The sequence below is a fragment of the Tursiops truncatus genome, chromosome 15 (genome assembly GCF_011762595.2).
Source record: "Tursiops truncatus isolate mTurTru1 chromosome 15, mTurTru1.mat.Y, whole genome shotgun sequence".
NCBI classification, from domain to species: Eukaryota; Metazoa; Chordata; class Mammalia; order Artiodactyla; family Delphinidae; genus Tursiops; species Tursiops truncatus.
The window spans coordinates 13,708,585-13,732,718 of NC_047048.1; the positions used below are offsets into that span (position 1 = coordinate 13,708,585).

Genomic DNA, 24,134 nt, shown 5'->3' on the forward strand with positions numbered 1-24,134 from the left:
ACCCATCCTGAGCCTGGCCCCCTCAGCCCCTCCCTCCCCTCCTCTCTACCATTAACATACACCAAGTCCTAAGGCTGATTCCAAAAATAATTTCACAAGCCCTGCTCAACTACATCACAGCAGTAACTGCCAACACACAGGACTCTGATGAGTGAAGGGAAAGAAGATGATAAGAATTTCACAAGTTATCATTTGCTACGTAAGAGAGAGGTTCTGAACTGGCTACCAAGAAATCTGTGAGCCTCACACCCAGCGGACAGAGTATCCTGGGAGGATCGAGACTCTGAGTCGTAGCCCTCAGACCAGCCTCTTTGGAAAGGAGGCTGCATAGCCAATTACATTCGCCCCTCGCTGATACCAATTTCTCATAAAGAGCCGGAGGCTCACAGCTTTCGGGATGAGCACCAACCGATCAACAGCTGCTTTTGCAGAATCCCGTTTGATTTTATTTGACCCTTGGCACCGTAGGCTAGCATACCAGTAAGGAGCGAGCACTGAGAGCTAATTATTTAATTAGCAAGGTGAGCCTAGGGCCTGGTGGGATCACTTCTCGGAACACAGAGAACGGCCATGGTCACAGTTTTCCTCTCAGGTAGGAAGAAACCAAAGCCTAGGGAAAATGAAAGGCTGTGGCAGCAATGTCGGGTCAGAAGTTGAAGTCCAATTACAGAATCATCCCCCTTTGTGGTAGCCAGTCTCCAAGGTGGTCCCCAATGACCCCTGCCTCCCGGTAATCACTGGGAGGTAGTCCTCTCCCCACTGAATGGGGATGACCTGTGTAACCAATAGGATATTGCAGAAACGATGGAGTTTGACTTCCAGTGCTAGGTCGTAAAAGACATGACAGCTTCTGCCTTGTACTCTCTTGGATCATTTGTTTTTCTGGAAGCCAGCTGCCATGTCACGAGGACACTCAGGCAGCACCACGGAGAGGTCCGTGTGGCAAGGACCTGAGGCCTCCTGCCGACAGCCAGCATCACCTTGCCAGCCACGTGAGCGAGCACCTGAGAGCACATTCTCCAGCCCCAGTCAAGCCTTCAGATGATCACAGCCCCAGCCAGCATTTTGACTGCAACCTCATCAGAGACCCTGAACCAGAACCACCCAGCTAAGCTGCTATTGAATTCCTGGCCCACAGAAACAGTGAGATTAGTACATACTTACTGTTTTGTGTCACTAGCTTTTGGTATAATATATTATGCAGCAGTAGATCACTAATATGGCCTTCCAAGTGTACCATCATGTCTGTTTCCACAGGAAACTGATTTTTGTCCCTCACAGGAAGCCTTGTCAGTGTCTCAAATGGATGGTCTTCTCCTTTCTAGAATATCAGGAACTCCTGATATCAAAATCTCCTGCCTGGAAATTTGGAGGCAGAAAGCTGCCTTTCTGCTGCTCCTCTTCTAGACCATCTTCAACCACAGCGGCAAAGTAAACACTCACGTGTACACAGATGCATGTGCACACATACACCTGTGCACACACAGAGCTTTCTTTCAAACCTGAAAAATCACTCGAGTGCTGGCAATATGAGCTTTTCTTCCAGGAAGGACCAGATGCTCTGGACGCTCTGAGTACAGTTTTCTCACACTGTCACTGAATGGGCAGACGGGGGGGGGGAGGGGGGCAGGAAGCAGAGGAGACTGACTATCAAGAATGGGTTGACGGTCTTTCTCCTTTGCTAGTCGTCAAAGTCTGAGCTGGGGGAGCACCAGCAGGAGAGGAAGTCACAGCCACCAGTCCACACGGTCCCACATTCGTTTAGCTATTTCAGAATTGCATTTTCCCCTTTTATTCTCTTTTTCCCATCCCATTTATCACCCTGGGTGAGGGGGAGGGTCTTTGGTAAGGCAAAAGCACAGAGACTTCATGAGCATAGTAGCATGTCCCAGTTATGCAAGAGGCAATCGATATATTAGAAAAGAAATATTTCCTCGTGCAGATGCTCTACTGGGAAGAATCCGGCAGATGTGAGGCCTCCACTTAAGATATAATTAAGTACCTGCAGCTCCTTCCCCTTCAGGATCGGGGTCAGGAAGAATGCTTAGAGCCTGGAAGGGCTTGCAGCATCCTTCTAGGCTAGAGTGGGCCCTGAAGACAGAGGCAAAGGGTAGAAAGCATTCAGAAAGCGCAGGGAAGAAGAGAAACCGAGAAGAGAAGCAACTCCCAGATGTGCAAACAGAGTACATCTGTATGGGCTGCAAGATGCCAGGTGGGAAATAATGTTTCTCCGTCCTGTTAACTATAGGCTCACATTTTTTTTTTTTTCCTGCATTGTGCGCATGCGGGATTTTAGTTCCCTGACCAGGTATCGAACCTGTGCCCCCTGTATTGGAAGCACGCAGTCTTAACCACTGGATCCCCAGGGAAGTCCCCCTATGTGCTCACGTTTGATTTTGGCCAGTGGAGTCCACCCGTCTATCTTTCCACATCGAAAGGTTACCTGAGCGCTGAAATATTCTGATCACGTGGCAAGTAGGGTCCTTCTCTAGGGAGAGTCAGGGCTGATCATAACCACAGGGAGATGATGTTCTCCTGATGGGTATCAGCAGTGTGGAGGTCAGACGCCATGTCTCACTCTCCCCTGCCCTGGATATCCTCCAGGACAAGGTCCTGTCTCTCTGGTCATCTTCAGGTATATGACTTCCCTCGTTGAGCTCATCCTTGACTATAATTTCACCCACTAGCTCTGATGAATCCCAAATCCGGGTTCCCAGCCCTGGCCTCTCACCCATGATCCATCCTTGATTTCAGCTGTGCACAGACTTTCCTTGGTGACTGACCCTCAACGTGTCCAATTTAGAATTCAACTCCACAAAGACGTCTTTTCTCCATGATCGTATTCCTGGCAGTAGTAGCCAGTTGGGAAGCTTGGAGTCAGTCATCTCAAGCCTTCTCTCCTCAGGCTCTAAATCCACTCTGCCAGTGGATCCTGAGCTCTTTCCCTTTCAACCGTATCTTCCTCACGGTCAATGACTTTCCTGTGCTCATTGCCTCCACCTTTTTTCAAACTCTCATTGTGACAGGCTGGGGATGCTCTCTTTTCTTTCTTTTCTCACTTAATCCCCCACCTATTTCAAGGTTTGAACCAAGTGCCCCCATTTCCTGAAGCCTTATCTGACCTCTCAAGACCACATGTGTCTCCTTTCTTGAACTTCTATTCATTTTATTTAAAAAAAAGTTATTGAGGGTCTGCTGAGTACATGGGCTAACTGCTGAGGGTACCACAACAATGAAGTCCCTGGCTGCAAGGAGATTACAGTCTAGTAACCATCAAGCCAATTAATTACTCTTTGTTTTCTCTCTTAGTTGTGTTTCCCCAACCAAATTCTTAAACAGCCAGGACTGTGTCTTAAGCATCTTTTGTAAAACCCATAGTAACTGTTAGACTACAGGGCCAGTAACAAGTTCTTACTAAGTACTTGTTGGTTATATGCAAGATGGGTAGCAGAATAAGACTAGAGATACACGTCAACTGCAATCCTTATCTAGAGATACAGAGAAGTATCTTTGGTTAAGGAAAAAAACACATCAAGAAATTAAAGAAACCACACCGTGTTTGAATGGTATTTTACATGTTTAAACAGTAATTCAATTTAACTTGACAAATTAACTCAGTTTTTTTTTCTTTTTTTGGGCTACGCTGCGCAGCATGCGTGATCCCACTTCCCTGACCAGGGATTGAACCCGCGCCCCCTGCAGTGGAAGCACGGAGTCCCAACCACTGGACCGCCAGGGGAGTCCCTAATTTTTTAAAATAATTATTGATGAGTCATTCCCCAAATTCCATAGTCACAAAATAATAGTCACATTTTAAGACTCAAGAACTAATATAGAGAAATGATTTATAGCACAATTAATCATTTGAAGGTATTATGTGGAATTTCCTAAGAGATTTTACAAGATAGAAATAGAAGCAAATCGAGAAGCATCAAATGCAAATTTTTAGATAAAACCCTTCTGTCCTATTAAGAGTACTGCTAGGATCCAAACACACAAGGCAGCCATGCCATCCTCCCATCAAGGATCTGCTGGAACCAGGGACAGAGTGGGCTCAGGTAATACCAATATGTCCTTTCCAAGTGTCCCCAGGAAAAAGTCTTTTGTGAATCAGAAGTGGAGGAATCTCATTTCTCCAAAATGTAAAACTAGTTTTGATATGAGGGAAAATAGGGAGATATTTCACTCTTCTGAGCCTTAAATGAGTGTAGTTTTGATTCTTTGTTCAGGGGGCCTAGTACGGATCTCAACTTAGATGTCCAGTTCAAGGAACGTATATCACTCAAGCCCAGAAGGGAGCTTCACGCGCTGAACAGAAGCTCAAGAATTCACAGTCAAATGTTAGTCCCAGACACGTGTTTACTGTCAAACTTAATTTTTCAAAGAATTCTTACTCACCTGCCAGAATATGCTATCTATCGTGTTTCCAAGAAAACCATCGCGACCTTCTGAAGACACCAGTTTGGGGCCAAGGATTGTCATGAATTCATCAAAATCCACCTGACCATCCCCTGGAAGGAGAAGATATAAATACGAGTTGAAAAGTAGCTGAAATTGACCTACTGTACCCAATGAAATAAACATCTCCGTGCTTTTCTCCACGGCATGACCTCAGTCAATGAAGAGCTGAAACCATTTCTGAAAATTGGGCTTCATTCTTAAAATACCAAAAGAAATACAAGAAATTCGCAACTGTGAGTACCTCTGATACCTCATATTCCTAATCATTTGCCAGTATTTGTGTCTAAACGCCCAACCAACACCTCCCGCTTAAATGGCCAAGGCTTCACACCTGCTGTACCTGGACCCCAAACTGCCCAGCTGTACAGGAGAGAAATCACATCTTCATCCCTATCTCTTCCTTCATCCTTGCCAATCACACATAAATTTAGTCATCAAGTCTTGCTGATTTCACTTCTTAAATACCTGTGGCTGCTCTACCTTTTTTGTTAATCCAATTGCTAGTCCATTTCCAAAAAGACTGTGGTGGGAAAATGCTTCCAAGAATGAATGTTCCTAGTTATAATTACAATGTTACTAGTAAAATGGCTTTTGCCCTCATACTCTCACCTCCACACTCTCTTCCTGACAGTTCAGTTTACTTCCCCAAAGCATATGTGACCGTGCTTTTTTCCCCAAAGCATATCTGACCGTGCTTTATACACTTCAAAGGCATCTTTGACCAAAAATAAGGAAACCACCTCGGGATGGTATTCAAGTCCCGCTATTCCTTTTGACACACTTTGCTTCCTACCTCTGCACAAAATGCCATGCTCTTTCAGAGCTCCATGCCTCTGTACATGCTGTTCCCTCCATCCGGGATGCCCTTCCCCATTTGTCTACCTGGTGATCTCTAACTTGTTCTGTACAATGGAGCTTAAACATCATGTTCTCTTTTTGTATTTTTCCTGACCCTTCCTCATCTCACTAGACAGAGTTGGGCACTTCCTTCTGTCCCTTCTACTAATTTAGTGTGCATCTATTTAGAACAGATCACCCTATATCTCAGCCACTAATTTGCACACCTATCTCCCACGTGGACTGTGAGCTCTGCAAGGCCAGGGACCCAGCCTGAAACTTCTTTATATCTGACACCATGGTGGGCGCTCTGTATGCACTTAGAGAATGAATGACGTCTCTTGCTTGTTTGTTTTTCCTTTGCTCAGTTCAACATGCATTGGATCTTTCATACTAGAGCTGACACTGACCAAAGGTGAACTTGAGCCAAATTAGACAAAATTAGACCTTCAGGGTATTGTCTGAGCCTCAGTGACGCATCAGTGTGGCATTCTGCACCCTTAGGACGGCTCAGGAGGGTGTCTCCAAGAGCTCACCACATCTTGGCCCCAGGCAGGGAGGACAGTCCAGGTGTCTGCATACATGTTTGCCAAAGTGCAGACACATCAATCCACTCCTGGAGTGCAATCGCCTTCCAAGAACCTTCATTGGAAACCTATTTCCAAAAGTCAAGCAGACGTCATGATCAAGACGTCAATAATTCAGAACAGACAGTCCAGGAACAGATCCCAGTGTAGATAAAACTTCCCAGAGGACAGGGGAAGCATGACAAGTCAGTAGGATGGACTACTGAGAAGAAATTGATGTATCTCTCACCTGTCAGCAAGATGAAAGGATCCAAAATTTCCCCTTGGCTGGTCATAAGATGGCTAATTCAAGCGACAATGAGTTAGCATCTTGCCTTTCAAATGAGCAAATACTTATAAAAAAGAATACTGCTCAGTGCTGGCAGAGATGCAGATGAGAGATGGACTCTCTGACGCGTCTCTGGGTATATTCACCCAGATATTGACGAGCAGTGTTCAAGATGCTGTAACATTCTGGTTCTTTTGTACCTAACAACTTCACCTTTAAAGAAAAAGACAAAGCAAGGAAATGATCTTAAATGCAGACCAAGATGTTTGCCCAAAGATAAGTCATCCAGTATTTGTGAAAGCGGAAAGGTGGCAGCTGGAGGAAGATGAGAATGGCCCAGTCTTGCTGGCATTCATACTGAGCGAGAACCATGAGGCTCGGACAACCGCGCTTGTTATATACATGCGCTAACGCCCAGCTCACCCCAAGCCACTCCCACTAGTCAAAGCTGGTTCTGGATGGCCAGAAAGTCTCAGGCCAGAGGGTGCATTCTCAAGAGAGAGAGCATCACCTTCCATGAGATGGAAAGTGATTCTTAGGGGACCAAAAATAACTTACATATTATGGTTTGTGGCCCTCCTAACGTCACAGTGTATAAACATATATTCATACAGTATATCTGTCCAATTATAATAAAATGCCATGGGGTTAGGGCAACTAGGGAAGCAAGTTTCTTAGGCACCTGAGTGGGGGAGTGGCAGAACAAGAAGGAGGAACAGGACAAGAGGAAGAGGAAGAGGACGAAGAGGAAGTAGTTCAAGAAACACTGGACTAGATAATGTCCCAGGTACTACGGCTCTCCTTCCGGGGCCCTCTCTCTGGGATGTTGGTCTATTAGCAGTGGGCGTCATCCCAAGTGTCTGTCACCCAGGTGAGGTCCAACAGTTCATAAAAGGTCAGAAGCTCGAGGGTGTGCGGAGATGGAAACAACCTAAGTGTCCATCATCAGATGAATGGATAAAGAAGATGTGGCACATATATATAATGGAATATTACTCAGCCATAAAAAGAAACGAAATTGAGCTATTTGTAATGAGGTGGATAGACCTAGAGTCTGTCATACAGAGTGAATAAGTCAGAAAGAGAAAAACAAATACCATATGCTAACACATATATATGGAATCTAAGAAAAAAAAATGTCATGAAGAACCTAGGGGTAAGACAGGAATAAAGACACAGACCTACTGGAGAATGGACTTGAGGACACAGGGAGGGGGAAGGGTAAGCTGGGACGAAGTGAGAGAGTGGCATGGACATATATACACTACCAAATGTAAGGTAGATAGCTAGTGGGAAGCAGCCGCATAGCACAGGGAGATCAGCTCGGTGCTTTGTGACCACCTAGAGGGGTGGGATAGGGAGGGTGGGAGGGAGGGAGACACAAGAGGGAAGAGATATGGAACATATGTATATGTATAACTGATTCACTTGGTTATAAAGCAGAAACTAGCACACCACTGTAAAGCAATTATACTCCAATAAAGGTGCAAAAATAAAAAAAGAGACCTCACGAGACCTTAACAAAAATATGTCCACCAGCTGGGCCACACCAGCTCCCGCCCATAGTGCCATAGGCACCACTGTTCCCTGGGAGTCGAATGGGATGGGGTTGGGGGTCCACAGGACTTAGCAAAACACCTGCTTCTCAGCATGAGGCTGTCTTTAAACAATCTACCTTCCAGGTAGGAGGAGAGAGACCACCTACCTCTCCAAAACCTCCCCCGCCACCCCTGATGATGGGAGAGCAGCACGTGGAACTGGCGCATTTCAAGGGTCCACACGGAACTCTGGTCAAAGTCATCAGGGAGCGTTCACGGACGGTGCCCTTGGCTCTGAACAGCAAACCCAAAGCTCACGAGCGGAAATGACGCTTCAAACTACATCCTGGCCGCAGTGAAGGGAGCAGCTTATTCTCTACTCAGAGCCTTGGCCAGAGGGGAAGTGCTCGGGTTGGGGGGCAGTGCTCAGGACCCCATGGCAGTGCCAGCTGTAGCGCTGGTGCACGGGTGGCTTGGTAGAGCCTTTCTGCTACTTGGAGGAGGGGTCTGGCTCACAGGAGGGTCTGCTTCTAGCTGTTAAGCAGATGACATTTGGAACTTCAGGTCTGTTATTGGTCAGAATGTGATTCTACCCCAACCCCCCCCCCCTTTTTTTTTAAAACTATCATTGAGCCAAGGGAGATTCCTGCAGGCCCATAGTTGGAGAAACAATCAGGGTGGGGCCCCCTCACCTATCTCTGTCTCTCTTGGCATCTTCTCAGCCCTGGCTCCTGAGTATGTGTGTACATCGCACATTTTCTGCAGACCTTCAGGACACAAAGACTCCTCCTTTCACATACACAGCTCGACATCAGACCTGCCCGCAGTACAAAGGTTCTATTCAGACTTAGAGTGAGGAAAACCTGTCTTCAGCAGATCCTAGTTTGAAGGACAAATAGGACTGGGTACACCCCACAAGCTATCAGTGCTGTTCCCAGAAGTCTGGCCCCCATGTCCCCACCCTCTCCCTGCATCCATTCCAGGAGAACTGAGATGAATACAATCTCAGAGACCAGTTTCTCCCTAAGCCCCTTGAACAGAAACCAGCCCCAGGCCGAGGCAAGGTCTGGGAAGTCTGATGATGACCTTGACATCTAACGGACTGAGCAGTCACCATGCCGTGGCATCATTTAAAGAAATCGCCACACCCTAGTTCATTTAAGGCTGCCAGCGGTCCATTTTACAGATGAGAAAACTGAAGCACAGAGAGGTTCAGTAACTTGCAGAAGCTCACACAGGGGAGCAGAGCTGGGATTCCAAACCCAGCAGTCTGCCTATGCTTTTGCTGTCTCTCAGGAGGCCGGGCGATGTGTGGCTCTGTCAGAACACTATTCCCCCTGATCCCAGCGTTCCCTGGCTGGGGAGAGCTACGGCTGCCTGGCACACAGAGGCAAACTGAAATCTAAGTTGCTCTCTTGGGTCTCAGGTCAGCTGCTGGAGGTCTTTCTTAAGCATTTAAAAGAATGACAATAAGTAATAGGAAATACTGATTTAACATTTGCGATATGCCGGACACTGAACTCAAGGCCTTACATATATTATTGTTTGATTCTGTCCCAACACTATGAATAGGTTCCGCCCTTCCACATTTTGCCCTTGAGAAAATCTTGGCAAGAAGAGGTTAAAAGGAGCTAGGTCAAGGCTACGCAGCTAGTAGGCACCAGCAAAGGGATCAGCTTGGAACCCCTGATGCTAACCCCCGCGTCGCAAAGCCTCCCTCCGTGTCAGAGGCCCCAGCATAATTCCTGGCCCAGGTTCATATCGCTCTTCAAAGTTGGAGAGTTTAATATGTTTTCCTATCTGGGCCTTTGGGAAGAAATTTAGTAGGAATTTGGGAGGATGGCCTTTAGGGGCATTTAATGCAAATGACCACTGCCTGAAAGCTATTTGTTCCCCAAACTGCCATTCTGCCTGCAGTGAGGCTCTCAGTAATTCTCCTTGGATGGTCAATACTCTGAGGACCCAGGTATCTCACATACAACCCTCCAGGCATCCTCTTCCACCAAAAAGAATTGGTCTGACGAATGAGGCCTGTGCAGGCCTAGCAGCGTGACATGAGGCTGGCATTCCGGATTCACAGTCCCCTAAAAACAAAGTGGGTATCTTCCCAGACTCCCCAACCTTTCACAGAATGCAGCGGATTCCGAATGCAAAAATCTTTACTTGGTTAAATTGTTTTACGAATCTTGAACAGGCAAGTGAGTGCAGAGTGAAAGAATGAAATTCACGCCTACGGGGCCTCAGTCCCCATCCACAAGCCCAAATATCATGATCCGCTTAGCAAGACACGCGGGAAGCTAACCTGCCCGGGACTGCGTCTGATTGCTTCCCACTGCTATGGAAGTCAGAGTAATGAACTTGAACGAGGGCAGGAAGCCGAGGGAGGGCCAGGACTGCACAACATTCATTAAGACCAACAGCTGAAACTTTCACCAAGAGCTAAAATAACAGTAAAAATCCCTGCAAAATAAAAGGAAGAAAAGACGCATATACAGAAAAAATGGTGGGCTCAGAAAGGTAATGAGGAGACGGATTAGGAGTAAGAAGAAACGTCTGCCTGAGACTCCGCTCAAATCAACTGACTCAATTCCAGAAGCATGCCTACAAAGGAGCAGAAGAGCGGGCGATGTACGGTGGGGCAAGAAAGAGACGAAGAGACACAGGCTTGCTTCCGGGAGGGCGATGTACAGTGGGGCAAGAAAGAGACGAATAGACACAGACTTACTTCTGGGAGGTTGTAGTCCGAAACCTGGGACAGAATCAAGTGGGAGCTGGGACTTACCTAGAAGCACGGAGCTAGGGCAGCACCAAGCTGGGAGCAAAGGCTCCAATTAGGAAATTCTCAATGGCTCGGCAGTGAGCCCTCAGTGGAGGGAAGGTTCTAATGAGCTGAAAGGGGAGATGAGGTGAGCACCCTGAACAACGTGGGGCCCCCAGGAAGGTTGGAGGGTGGCTGGAACAGCAACCACCCTCCCTTCATGCTGGATCGAGTGTTCCTATGGGAAGAGAACAGGATGAGATAAGCACTGCTGGTCCTCGACGCAGAGTCAGTGGAAAGGGTCCAAGTGGGGAGTAAGAGCATCACCCACCACCAACACCATCCAGTGAAATTCTTTTGCCTAATGCTTCAACCTCTCATAAAGTGTTAGGGACTGAACTATGCCCAGATTCATCTGCTGAAGTCCTAACTCCCCCACCCCCCACCTCCAAGTGTGACTGTATTTGTTGACAAAGACTTGAAGGAGGTAATTAAGGTTAAATGAGGTCATAAGGGTGGGGCCCTAATCCAATAAGACTGGTGTCCTTATAAGGAGTGGAAGAGACACCAGGAGTGCAAGCACGGAGGAAAGACCATGTGAGGACACAGTGAGAGGGTGGCCATCTGCAAGCCAAAGAGTGAGCTCCCACCAGAAACCAACCCTGTCAGGACCTTGATCTTGGATTACCAGCCCCTGGAACTGAGAGGAATAAATTTCTGTTGTTTAAGCCACCCAGGCTGTGCTGTTTTATTACCGCAGCCTGAGCTAACTAACACATCAAGGTAGGGAAGAACAATGGGCTCTTGGGAGACTTGGTGCTTTTTGCACTGTTCCTGTGAGTTAGAGCCTAAAATTGAGACTTATGGGACTTCCTTGGTGGTCCAGTGGTTAAGACTTCACGCTCCCAATGCACGGGGCATAGGTCGGATCTCTGGTCGGGGAACTAAGATACCGCGTGCCACATGGCACAGCCAAAAAATAATAAAAAAAATTTTAATAAAAGAAAGTAAAACAGAGACTTAAGGGTGCCATTTTGATATGCTGTTACAGTCTAGGTAAGAGGCAGGAGAAAGGCACTGGAAAGGAAGAGTTTGAGAGGAGAACCAAGCATGAGAGGGGTGCCCTAGATAACAGGGGACACCAAGATTCAGTAAGGGGCTGGCAGTTAGCCTCCAGTAGTGTTGAATGCCACAGGGGATCCAGTAGGATGAAGGCTGAGAAAGGGACATTGTAAGGATGATGACTGGACCTGGGTGAGTGGGGGGGCCAAAACCAAGCCTTGTCCCAACAGCAGCACCTGAATTTTTACAGAAAAGGGGCTCAGGAGCAGCGCCTTGGTTGGAAGGGGTCTACAGCTCTTCGGGTGGGATACATATTAGAGGGGTCACACCCTGGATCACCGGGCTCTATATTGGAGGCATCTCATGACCCACCCCCAAGTTCAACAGCTCACTAAGAGATTCCCAGGATTCAGCATATAGTCCTACTCACAGCTATGATTTATTACCATGAAAGATTAGAAAGCACAATTATCAAAGAGAAAAGGTGACTGGGGTGAAGTCTGGAGGAAACCAGGCACAAGTTTCCAGAATTCTCTCCCAGTGGAGTCAAGAGGACATGCTTAATTCCGCCAGCAATGAGCAGTGGCAACATAGGCGAAATCCTGTCCACCAGGACAGCTCATTAGAGTCCCGTTGTCCAAGGTATTTATTGGGGGCTGGTCAGGTAGGCAATCTGTCCCTGGCATGGACTAAAAGTCAAGACTCCCAGGAGGAAAGCAGGTGTTTAAACATAAACCATATTGTACGTACAGTTTAGGTACAGTGAGCCACTTGTTTCTTTTAGGAATGACGGGGACGCTCCCCAAATCCAATCTCCCAGACACCAGCAGAGGGCTAACCTTGCAAGCAGGACTTTCAAAGGATAGCCTGTTGTGTTAACTCTTTTCTGAACACACCTCTACCTTCATTCTAAGGTCTTGAGTCATCGAGCCAAGACCACAGAAATCTGGGGAAATCAACATTTACACCTAGAACAGGAATAGATGCAAGGCTTCTCATGGTTCAGAGTCCCTAATAATAGACCTCGCAGTGGCTGGTGACACAAGGGACAGTCTTCCTAGATCCGAGAGCCTTGACTCTGTGCAGCAACCCGGCCTGGCCATTCTTCTGAAAGGACTAGCACAGTCCCTCCAACCTCTGCTCTGCTCACAGAATTTTACATACAGCAAGTCCTCCTAGTTCCTGAAGCGCCCCATCCTCAACCTGTCGGTCAAAGCATCATCAAGGCGCGGACAACCCCAAGCAGTGCACCTGCCTTCAGCATCCCGGGAAGCCCGTTTCCCATGAGAGCTGAACATTAAGCAGAGCTTTGACATCTATTATATAACCCAGAGTAACAGAAAAGATGTTTTTACTTCCACTTTACCTCTGAGTGGGAAATAGCAATTGACCACGGTAGAACGAGAAAGTCGAGCGGTAGTGGTGGTGAAGTGGGGGTTGGTGGAGGCTGGTGGCGCCTCCTAGCACTGCCACTACCCACTCTCACTTCTCCTCCAAAGAGGAGCAGCAGCTAGTCCACAGAGCTGGCTCTCAGGAGGTGTGCAAAGATTGTGCTCACAGCTGGGGCTCACACCCTGGTAGTGTTTCTCATCAATGCTATAGGTTCATCCAAGCCCGGTCTGCTCTGAGTAAGCCCAGCCATCCTGCCTCCTCTCTTATTTTCTACATGGGGATACAGGCCATGAATAAGGGTGAATATAAAGGAGCACTTTATTTCTTATTCCTACTGCTCTCATGCACACGTCTCCCTCAGGGATCCGTGTGGAAGAGAAACTGTCAAGACAAGACAGACCATGCATCTTACTAGCACCAAATCCGCCTTCTACTCCAACGGCTGCAAGGTCATTTCTAAACTTCAGAGAACAGTTTTGCCTTAACAGTTTCTGATCTGAAATACATTAGGGAATGAGTTAGGAGAAAATGGATGCTGTGACTACAGAATAACCTCGACTTCAGGATGAAGAAGAACAGATGCTGAGCACCTTTTCATGGACCTGTTGGCCATCTGGATGTCTTCTTTGGAAAAAAAAATCGATTTTGTTCTGTCCATGTTTAAATCAGATTGTTCGGGTCTTTTCGGTTAATGAGTTGGCTGATGTTGTTTAAGGGTACAAACTTCCAACTAGTGGAGAAATAAGTCCTGGAGATCTAACACACACTAAGTGATTGTAGCCAACAAAACTGTATTATAGACATTGAACTTGCTAAGAGAATAGATCTTAATTGTTCCCAATATTAGAAGAAAATAATTATGTGACATGATGGAGGTGTTAGCTAACGCTACTCTGATAATCATACTGCAGTATAAATGTATCAAGTAAAAAAAAGAATGAAGATAATTTCTAATGTGTCTTCACTCAACTTTCCGTTAAAGAGTCCAGGCAACTAGAAAAAGACCAAAAAAATCACAGAAGTTCTAAAAGCTGAGGTCACCCATCAACCACTTGAAAAAAACCTGGGGAAATGTTTATCAACCACAGCCTTGGTGAAGCAGATGGAGAAATAAAACTGGTGGTCTGTGCAGGCTGCACTCTTGGAAAGGAGCTGCAGCACCTGCCAAAAAGTGGTAGGAAGAGGCATGAGCCTCATACCCAGTCCCCCTCAAGCTCAGAGACCCAGACTCTGCAAACCTAGAAACCCAGGCAACCAGGTCCCAAGAGTGTGTGCCTGGGCTGCTAGGAAGACTGGCACCTTGTCCTCGTCTCTTGTCATCCCTTTTCTCTCCTTCCCTGGTACCACCCTTTCAACCTCCATTTGTAGCTACAACCCCAGCATATCACAAGAGTAGAAGTTCCAGCACTGGCCAGCATCACGCTGCAGGCTCCAGTCTCCATGCCCTAACCAGGGCAGAGACAGTAGGATCCGAGTGTAATAAGTGTTGGGAGTTATCATTTTTTAATATGATGCTTCTTCTTTTTTTTTTTAGAAGTCACTATGTCCTATTAACTCGACCTCCTAGTAATTCTTTTTTTTTTTAATTAGATGTTGGGGGTAGGAGTTTATTAATTAATTAATTAATTTTTGCTGTGTTGGGTCTTCATTTCTGTGTGAGGGCTTTCTCCAGCTGTGGCAAGTGGGGGCCACTCTTCATCGCGGAGCGTGGGACTCTCACTATCACGGCCTCTCTTGTTGTGGAGCACAGGCTCCAGACGCGCAGGCTCAGTAGCTGTGGCTCACGGGTCTAGTTGGTCCGTGGCATGTGGGATCTTCCCAGACCAGGGCTCGAACCCTTGTCCCCTGCATTAGCAGGCAGATTCTCAACCACTGCGCCACCAGGGAAGCCCAATATGATGCTTCTTGATCATGATTCTTTCACCATAATTCTCAGATTTACAGAAGTGGCAAGTGGAAGCAGAAAAACAAACTCTGTCCAGTATTCTTTTACTGAATACTTACTAGCCACTAGAAACTGCACAAGGTACTGCACACTTCTACCCCATAACTGGATATTCTGAAACTCAAGTGGGAAAAGAACGTGGTCAGTGACACCCACACATGCTGATGGTTGGCCATTGCTGAGACCCAGGTCTCCATGTTAAGAATTGAAAACGAAGGGAAAAAATTGGGATTAGTCCAAAAGAGAAGAGAAACATTATCCTGAACACCCAAAGAAAGATTTACTCCCAAAAGTCACTCACTATTAGAAAGAGAAGAAAGCTTAAGGAACACCTGCTTGTATTCTCACCATGACAGATGAAAACAGCCCTATGCAAACAAGACGTTGTACAGACGTATGAGGATGAGGTGAAAGGCAAGAGGCCAAGACATGAATGGAAGGAGGAGGGACCCGGCTTCAGTGAGGAGAAAATGTGAAGACACCAACAATGCTCTAGCAAAGTCAAGGTCTACTTGGGATCCACTGGCAGAAAACCACAACTTCTAAGTCAAGCCAACAGATAGGTACCCAAACCCATTATGTGAGAGCCACTGTGCTAGGTGTGGGGATGCTGCATGAATGTGAAGGACGTCAGCACGGTCATCTAGGAAGTTAGAGTTCAGCTGGGAAGAGAGAAAAACAAGGCATCACGGGTGTGTGTCGACTATAAAAGGGGAAGTGTTACAAAGGCCAAAAGCAGAGAAATTCGATATGGTCTAGGACAGGAGTCTCCAAGGTGGGGGCAAGGCAAGGGATGCTCAAGAACGCTCACCGTGGTGCCAGGAAAAGCATCACAAGCTCCATACTTACCTTTTCACTTTTGGGTATGTGTTATGAGGTCCAAAATATATTAGTACAGTAGCACCTGCACGTAATATGACAAATAAACAGGGAGGGGAGGGTGCACGAGCTGAGAAGCGCAGAAAAGAGGGGTCACTGTGTACTGGGAAAGCCAAAATCTGCACATGATGAACTTGCTACTCATACACTTCTACTTGGTCTACTCCTTTGTCTGTTACTTAAAAGTAGTGTATTAGTATATTAATTTTATGTAAGCAAACATAAGTGCTATTTGGAAAATATAATGTCATAGTATGTGGGGGGAGGGGAACAATTGCAGTAGCAGTAATAAAAGTAGCCATTGCAGCAGCTGCAGACACAATTATAGGAATAACCTATAGCCCTAAGTTATTCTAAATAAAGACAGAGGGAAATAAGAGAGAAATGAAATGATTAAAGAGAAGATGATAGAGATGAAAGACAGAAATTGGAGACTTGAATTTCACAAGGGGGAAAAACATGAGAATACTCAAACGTACAATAACAAGAGATTTTCCTGAGCAGAGAGAGAAAAGATTTTGATATACTATCAGTCAGTAGCAGATCAGGTGGACAACAATTAATAATGGTTGCCATTTATTAGGGCAAGCTGCAGGCCAAACACCCTGCTGAGATATTTTACCTAAGGGGCCATATTTACTTCTCCCGACAACAGTGAAAGATAGAGATTGATGTCCCCATTTTACTAAGGCATAGAGGAGGTTCCCTTATTAGGTCACCTGTATAAGATTATGTCATTAATTGTAACGAAATCCAGATTTGAACCCTGGTTGATCTTGACTCTGCATTTGCCCTTTCCTTTTGGCTGTGTTGTCTTTAAAGATGATAATTTAAGTAATACAACTGCAATACTGAATGCTGTGGCAAACAAAGGCTACACCTCTCAAAACATTTGTGAAACATTTATAAATGTAGGATTCCATGCAAGATAACAGAGAGAACATCAACTAATTCTCCAGAGCTGAAATGAGCAGGCTACATTCTCCTACTCAAACCCAAAGAAAGTAGAACTTCATAGTAAACACTTAAGCAGAAATCCCTAAACCTCTCTGGAACTGAAAAACACTCTCCTAACCAATGAAGAATACAGCAAGTCCCCTACATATGAACCTTCAAGTTTCAAACTTTCAAAGATGCAAACGTGCATTCACATGCCCAATCACGTAAGTTAGTTCACATGTCTAGCATGCATTGTCACGTGCGTGCATCCTCTACAAGTGGTTGTGCTTTTGTGTACTTTACTGTACAGTACAGTATAGAGTACTGTAGTACAGTATCTTTATTTGAAGCTAGCTCTGCAAGAGGACGACTTCATTGAACTCCTTGCTATGCAACACAAGGAGCTTACTAATGAAGACCTGATGGAATTGGAGGCCCAGAGAAAGGACGAAGAGAGAGACAAGAGGAAGAAGAAATAACTGAAGAACTGAAAAGATTCATGATGCAGGAAATGGCAGTACAATTTTCTTTATTTGAGGAGGCACTGTTAGTTTTTGAGGCACAGGACCCGAACATAGAACGGTACACGAAGGTTGCAGCAGCCATTCAGCATGCAATCCAGTGCTACCATGTCATCTATGATGAGAAAAAAGAGCTACTACCCAGACATCACTGGATCGTTTTTCAAGATGGTAGATAGAATTGAATCCAGCAAGGAACCAGAACTGTGCCATCAGTGTCAGGTGTGAGAGAAATTGCAGCTTGCCCTCCATCTCCTATTGCTGACGATCCTTAAGGCTCTACCATCTCCCACCTCCTCTCTCTCCTCCAGTCAGTAACTCTTCTTGCCTGTTCACTTGATACCAGCCCCTGTATGCCAGCTGTTGTACTGTACTACTGTACTTTTCAAGGTACTCTACTGTAAGATTAGAAATGTTTTCTTTATTTTTTGTTTTTTATATATTATTTGTGTGAAAATTATTATAAACCAATTACAGTATGGTACTATATAGCTGATTGTCTTAGTTGGGTACCCAGGCTAACTTGGTTGGACTTAAGAACAAATTGGACTTATGAACACGCTCTTGGGATGGAACTCGTTCATATATTATATTCATATAATATATATTATATTTATATATTATATATCATATATTATATTATATTCATATATATCCCATATATTCATAGGGAACTTACTGTACAATTTTGAGGTAATTTTTAGAGAAAATGGCAGTAAGAACATTACATGTCTCAACTACGTAGGTATTAATCAAAGCTGTCCTCAGAGGTAAATGCAAAGCATTAAAAGTAATTTCATCATTTTAAAAGATGGCGGTGGGGGGGGAAGGAAAGAAAACATTCAAAGAAACATTTAGAAAAGAAGTTAGACATAAAGATAATAGGGGTAAGGATATAATAAAATTGGGGTAGGGGAAGAATTAATTAATTGGGGAATAAATAAATAGATATGGTAATTATTGTACTAAAAAGAAAAGAGCCAATTCTTCAAAAAAAAAACCCTACAAAATATATAAATTATTGGCATATCAAATTTAGAAAGAATCAAAATTACAACTGAGAAAAGATATGTAGCAATGAATACAGAAGAAATAAAAATCATGAAACATTTTTTTGTATAACTTAAAGCTAATATTTTAAAAATTGTTTTGAAACTAGTGCTTTTATTGACAAAGAATAATTTACCAGGTAGAAAAGTAATGGAATGAGATTTAATAAGTAGAAAAGTAATTTTTAATAAAACCTGAAAAGCTTCTCAAATAGGAAAAATCACATCTGAGTTTTTTCATATTTTTGAAAAAAAGATACTCCTCATGTCATATAAACTATTCCAGGATGAAGAGAAAGAGGAAGTGTCATTAAAACTCTGATAGCAAAATACACAAAAGGAAAACAACTGGCAAACCTCATTTATGGATACAGGCAGAAATCCTAAAGCCTAAGCTGGAAAATCTCATTTAAAATAAACTAGGGCAGGGTTTCCCTGGTGGCGCAGTGGTTGAGAGTCTGCCTGCCGATGCAGGGGACACGGGTTCGTGCCCCAGTCCGGGAAGATCCCACATGCCGCGGAGCGGCTGGGCCCGTGAGCCATGGCCGCTGAGCCTGCGCGTCCGGAGCCTGTGCTCCGCAACGGGAGAAGTCACAACGGTGAGAGGCCCGCGTACCGCAAAAAAAAAATAAAAAATAAAAAAATAAAAAAAATAAATAAATAAAATACGGGACTTCCCTGGAGGTCCAGTGGTTAAGACTTCACCTTCCAATGCAGAGGGTGTGGGTTCGACTCCTGGTCCGGGAGCTAAGATCCCACATGCCTTGTGGCCAAAACATAAAGAAAACAAACAAACCCAGAAGCAATGTTGTAACAAATTCAATAAAGATTTTAAAAATGGTCCACATCAAAAAAAAAAAAAAAAAAAAACTAAAAAAAAAAATACACTAAAAGCATAGTGTACCATAGCCAAGTACAGGTTATTCCAGGAGTTGAGTACAACTTAATATTAGGAAAACTCAATTAATACATTAAATCAAATCAATAGATAGAATTAAAAAGTGGTCATCTCTATGGATATTGCAAAGAAGCTGAGTTAAATATAATATCCCTTCAGGACGTTTTAGTACTGGGAAAAGAACAATACTTCCTTAAAATTAAGCGTGATTGATCTTAAGACAAGAACAGATATCCTCATACAGGGAGCAATCCCCATTCAGATAAGCGAGACCCTGGGTGCTTGCTCTCATTTTCATTCAATATTGTTCTCAACGTGCTGGCCAATATCACGATGCGAAATGAAAGTGAGAAATACGACCTCAGAAATGAAGACAAGCTTATCACCATTCAGAGGGCAGTGTGATTGTCTGTCTAGGAAGAACAACAGTAATTCTGCAGAATTTAGTAACAGTGGCTAGGCACCAGACACACATTTAAAAATCAATAGTTTTCTTGTGTGACAGCAATAACCATTTAGAAAACTTAACAGAAAAATAAGAGCCCAGGGACTTCTGAGCCTGCAGGCAGCAGCAGGATCCCAACCCGCTCTCCCTCCCAGCTTCCTGGCAAGTCCCCTCTGCTGTGGGCACAGGCCCAGGCAGGCAGGGCTCCCAGAGAAGATGGAGCAAAGGTAGAGGGATGGTACAAAGAAGGTAGAGAGGGTCTGCACTGCCCAGGGGCTAGCAGAAAGGGGGCCTGCCTCACCTGGGAGGCTCCTGAAGGAAGGACCTCACCTGTGTACATGAGCAGGATGGAAGGCAGGGTGGTTCCTGGTCCACTGACTCCAAGCACTTGGAGAAAAATCTGCTCTGTGGGCTGGGGTCTCCCTGCTTCCGTGTAGGGAAGCTCCCTGCAGCCTCAGAGGACAGGCATTTGTTCTCTGCTCAGCCACAAGGTGTGAGCTGAGGCCTCCTTCTCCCTGTAGCTTTTTTTTTTGTAATTTAATTTTTATTTTATATTGGGGTATAGTTGATTCACAGTGCTGTGTTAGTTTCAGAGGTACAGAAGAGATTCCTTTTTATGTATACATATATCCATTCTTTTCCAGATTCTTTTTCCATCTAGGTTATTGCAGAGTATTGAGTAGATTTCCCTGTGTTATACCATAGGTCCTTGTTGATTATCTATTTTACATATAGTAGTGTGTATAGGTTAATCCCAAACTCCTAATTTATCCCTTCCCCCCGCACCACGTTGCCCCTTTGGTAACCATAAGTTTGTTTTCGAAGTCTGTGAGTCTGTTGCTGTTTTGTAATAAGTTCATTTGTATCATTTTCGTTAGATTCCACATATAAGTGATATTATAGGATATTTGTCTTTCTCGGTCTGACTTACTTCACTCAGCATGATTATCTCTAGGTCCATCCATGTTGCTGCAAATGGCATTATTTCCTTCTTTTATATGGCTGAGTAATATTCCATATATATGTACCACATCTTCTTTATCCATTCCTAGCTTTGCCACTGCCTGAGAGGCCCTGACTTGGCTGCCAAAGGAGGACAGAAAAGCATAGGCAGGCAAAGAAAAGGCGGCTCATTTCAGGGAGTATAGTGACAAAGAGGGGGTGACCAAACCGAGCCTTTAGAGCACTAGGCTCCCACTGAATTACAGCTGGAGGAAGAACTTGACCAGAACTTAGAGGAAAAAGAAAACAGAGAGGAAAGAAATACAAGCTCCCAGCGGAATTAGAGCACAGCAAAGAGTCTCGGGAACTAAAACGCTTGATTTCCAGTGATGCAAGTTCAAAGATGCACTGAAAAAGCGATGTTAAGTGCAGAGGGCTGAGGCAGCAGCCTGGCAGGAGAGAAAGGCTCATGGACGTGGAGCCTATATCCCTGAGACTTCAGGTAGGAAGGACAGGGATTCCAGATAAAGAATAAAAGAACAGATGGGAGAGAAAAGCTCTTCATGATAGCTAGCTAACAGCCATTGAGTTTTCTATCTGCCAGGCACTGCATTAAAGCATCATGAATTAACTTGTTCACAGCACACCTATAAAGTAGGTCTTTTGATTATTATCTCATGTCCTAAATCAGCAAGCAGAAACCAGGGGAGGTTGTGCCTGATTCACACTGGTCATACCCGGCTGGGTGGAGTCTGAATGTAGGGACCCTGACTCCAGGGACCAGGATTTTAGCCACAAAGCCAGCAATGATTAGTCAGTATGTTAAGCAATGAGAAAATGATCCCCATCTAAAAAGGAAAATCTCTAATTTATAACCACAAGGAAGAGACAAAAAACCAGGCTTAAATTGAAAATGGTATTTAGGACCCACATGAAGATGCAATTTTATTTATATATGTATAATATATATATGTATACACACACACACACACACATATATATATAACTACCCAATTTTAGTGAAATATTTTAAAAGCCTCTAAGGAAAATGGCAAATAATACCATGCTTCTTGATGGAAAGATTATTGTAAAGATGTTAATTCTTCCCAAATTAATTTATATGTTTAATGCAATTCCAATAAAAATCCTTATGGAATGTGTTTTGAAGATTTCCCAATGACTCTTAAGGTCATTTGGAAAGTGAGCAGGCAAGAAAAGCTTTAAAGAACAGTAATGCTATAACAAATAATAAAATATATTACAAAACTATAATAATGAAAAAAGTACTGAATGGATAGGAAATAAATAAAACAGGACTATTCAGAAGTAAGATTCAGGAAATATAGATAATAAACAGAAAAAACTGAATAGAAAATAGGTTTACTTGACAAATGGTGTTGGGAAGATAAGTTAAGAATTTGGAAATAAAAATCAATTTTGCTCCTCACTTCCTATTTTACTCTAAAATCCTAAAGAAATGTAGAGGAAATATACAGGTAAAATGGGGGAAAACTTTTCTAAGCTTCAAATCAATGCAAGAAAAGCAGAAAAGTAAAGATTCACATACTTGATAACATACTCCTCATGTTAAAAACATCAGCGACGAAATTAAATATTTAGCAATAAACTAGGAAAACTGTACGCCATGAATTTAACAAAGGCGTAATACTGCTCAAATACAAAGGAATTCATTAAAAGACATAAATGCTAAAGGATGCAAATAGATAATTCACAAAGGAAAAATACGATTGTTGAACATGTGGGAATGTTCAACTTCAATAGTATGAAAATAAATGCAAATTAAAGCAATAATAAGATGGCATTTCCCACATCCCCAGTACGCGAAGATTTTATTTCTAAGTGAGAAGACAGCGTGCAGTCTGTTGAGACTCCTCATCCCCATTGATGGCAACAGGCCCTTGGCACTGCCTTTCTGGATATTAACTTGGCAATGCCATTTAGATAAAATGTTCCTCTTTAATGTTCTTTTCCTTTGATTCCATAATTTCTTTTCTGGAGTCTGTCCTAAGGAATTAATCAGAAATTTGGATAAATATCTGCACCATGTTGCTGACCATGGCATTATTTATACTAATGAAAAATGGAAAAGAATAAAGAATACAAATAGGAAATTAAAAATCAATACCTTACCCAGACATAACATATGAGTCTTTTCTTCTAAGCAAGTAAATAATTAAAATAATATTTTCCTGTCCTTTCTATGTGACATCCTATTGTGAACATTTCACGTTATTAAAGATCTTTAAAATGTAATTGGTCATATAACACCTTACAGGGACCCATAGTTTTCTCAATCAATCCCCTATTTTCAGAAAGTCTGAATGTTTCTATAAGAGCGTGTAATATGGCTGTAAAAAAAGAGTAAGCTATTTCTCTTGTTTAAGGCTTTTAAGGGTCCATATAAAATAGTCCTTTTTCTAAATTTAATTTTCACTTTGTATCGGGGTATAGTTGATTTACAATGTTGTGTTAGTTTCAGGTGTACAGCAAAGTGGTTCAGTTATACATATATCCATTTTTTTTCAGATTCTTTTCCCATATAGGGTTATTACAGAATACTGAGTAGAGTTCTCTATGCTCTACAGTAGGTCCTTGTTGATTACCTATTTTATATATAGTAGTGTGTATATGTTAATCCCTAACTCCTAATTTAAGAACTGTTTTATGTATCAGCCGTATAAAATAGCTCTTAAGGGTTAACGGTTCTGCTGGACCAAGCATGCAGCTGAATCTGGAGGACTTCCTCTGTGGAACACGTACCATAGCTTTCCAAGCTATACAGAAGTAAGATGTCCCTTGGTACCAACTCATCTTATATAGAATGTTATACAACCACCACCCAGATCATTTCATGCAAAATTAGAATTGTATAGAAAATTGCTGTTCTGGGGCCCCATTGCTATGAGACATATAAAAAAAAAATCACAGCACATTAAATATCTCTATATGCTGCACATCTCACTCCAACAAGTCCTTGGATGATAATAAGTTTGACTGCTCTACTTCCAGAAATTATTAGCTTGATTATAATATTATAAAGTTTATATATTAAAAGATTATAAATATAAAGTAGGAGTAAATATTGTGGGGTGGCTGCTGGGCTGATGAAGGCTGAAACCACCTGGACTCTTTAGGGCATGCCCACGGGTGTTTCCATACCATGTGTCCACACACTGGGCAGAAGGCCAAGGGTCCAGGGCTTTGGAAGATAGTGACTTCTAAACTGAAATAGTTGAGGAAGTAACTTTACCTAAGTCCTTATGAAAATTATGCCTTTGCCCCACGTGGGTCACCAGCATTGGTCACCCGGAGAGATGATGCAAGGGACAGTAATGTGCGAAAGAATCTATGACATTCTGCATTAAATAAACAGGAGTTAAAAATAAACAACTTCTAGAACCATCTGGCTTTAAAACATGGCCGTCAACAGGGGGAAGTATAATCATTTTGACATGTTTCCATTTCACTGAAGATTCAAGGTTTTAAATTTGGACTTAAACCTAGATGTTATGCTTCCTGGATTGTGACTATCCTATTTCATATATATATATATATATATTTTTTTTTTTTTTTTTTGCGGTATGCAGGCCTC

General features: G+C 43.6%; 1 protein-coding gene across 2 annotated transcripts in view; it reads right to left on the reverse strand.

The window, feature by feature from the left end:
• Positions 1 to 24,134, reverse strand: part of CALN1 (calneuron 1) — a 504,452-nt gene that overhangs the window by 167,242 nt on the left and 313,076 nt on the right. For both annotated transcript variants that reach the window (XM_073792040.1, XM_019921827.3), the window contains one exon: positions 4,399 to 4,511. In XM_073792040.1, coding sequence (XP_073648141.1) covers positions 4,399 to 4,511 — 113 coding nt within the window. The remainder of the gene's footprint in view (positions 1 to 4,398; positions 4,512 to 24,134) is intronic.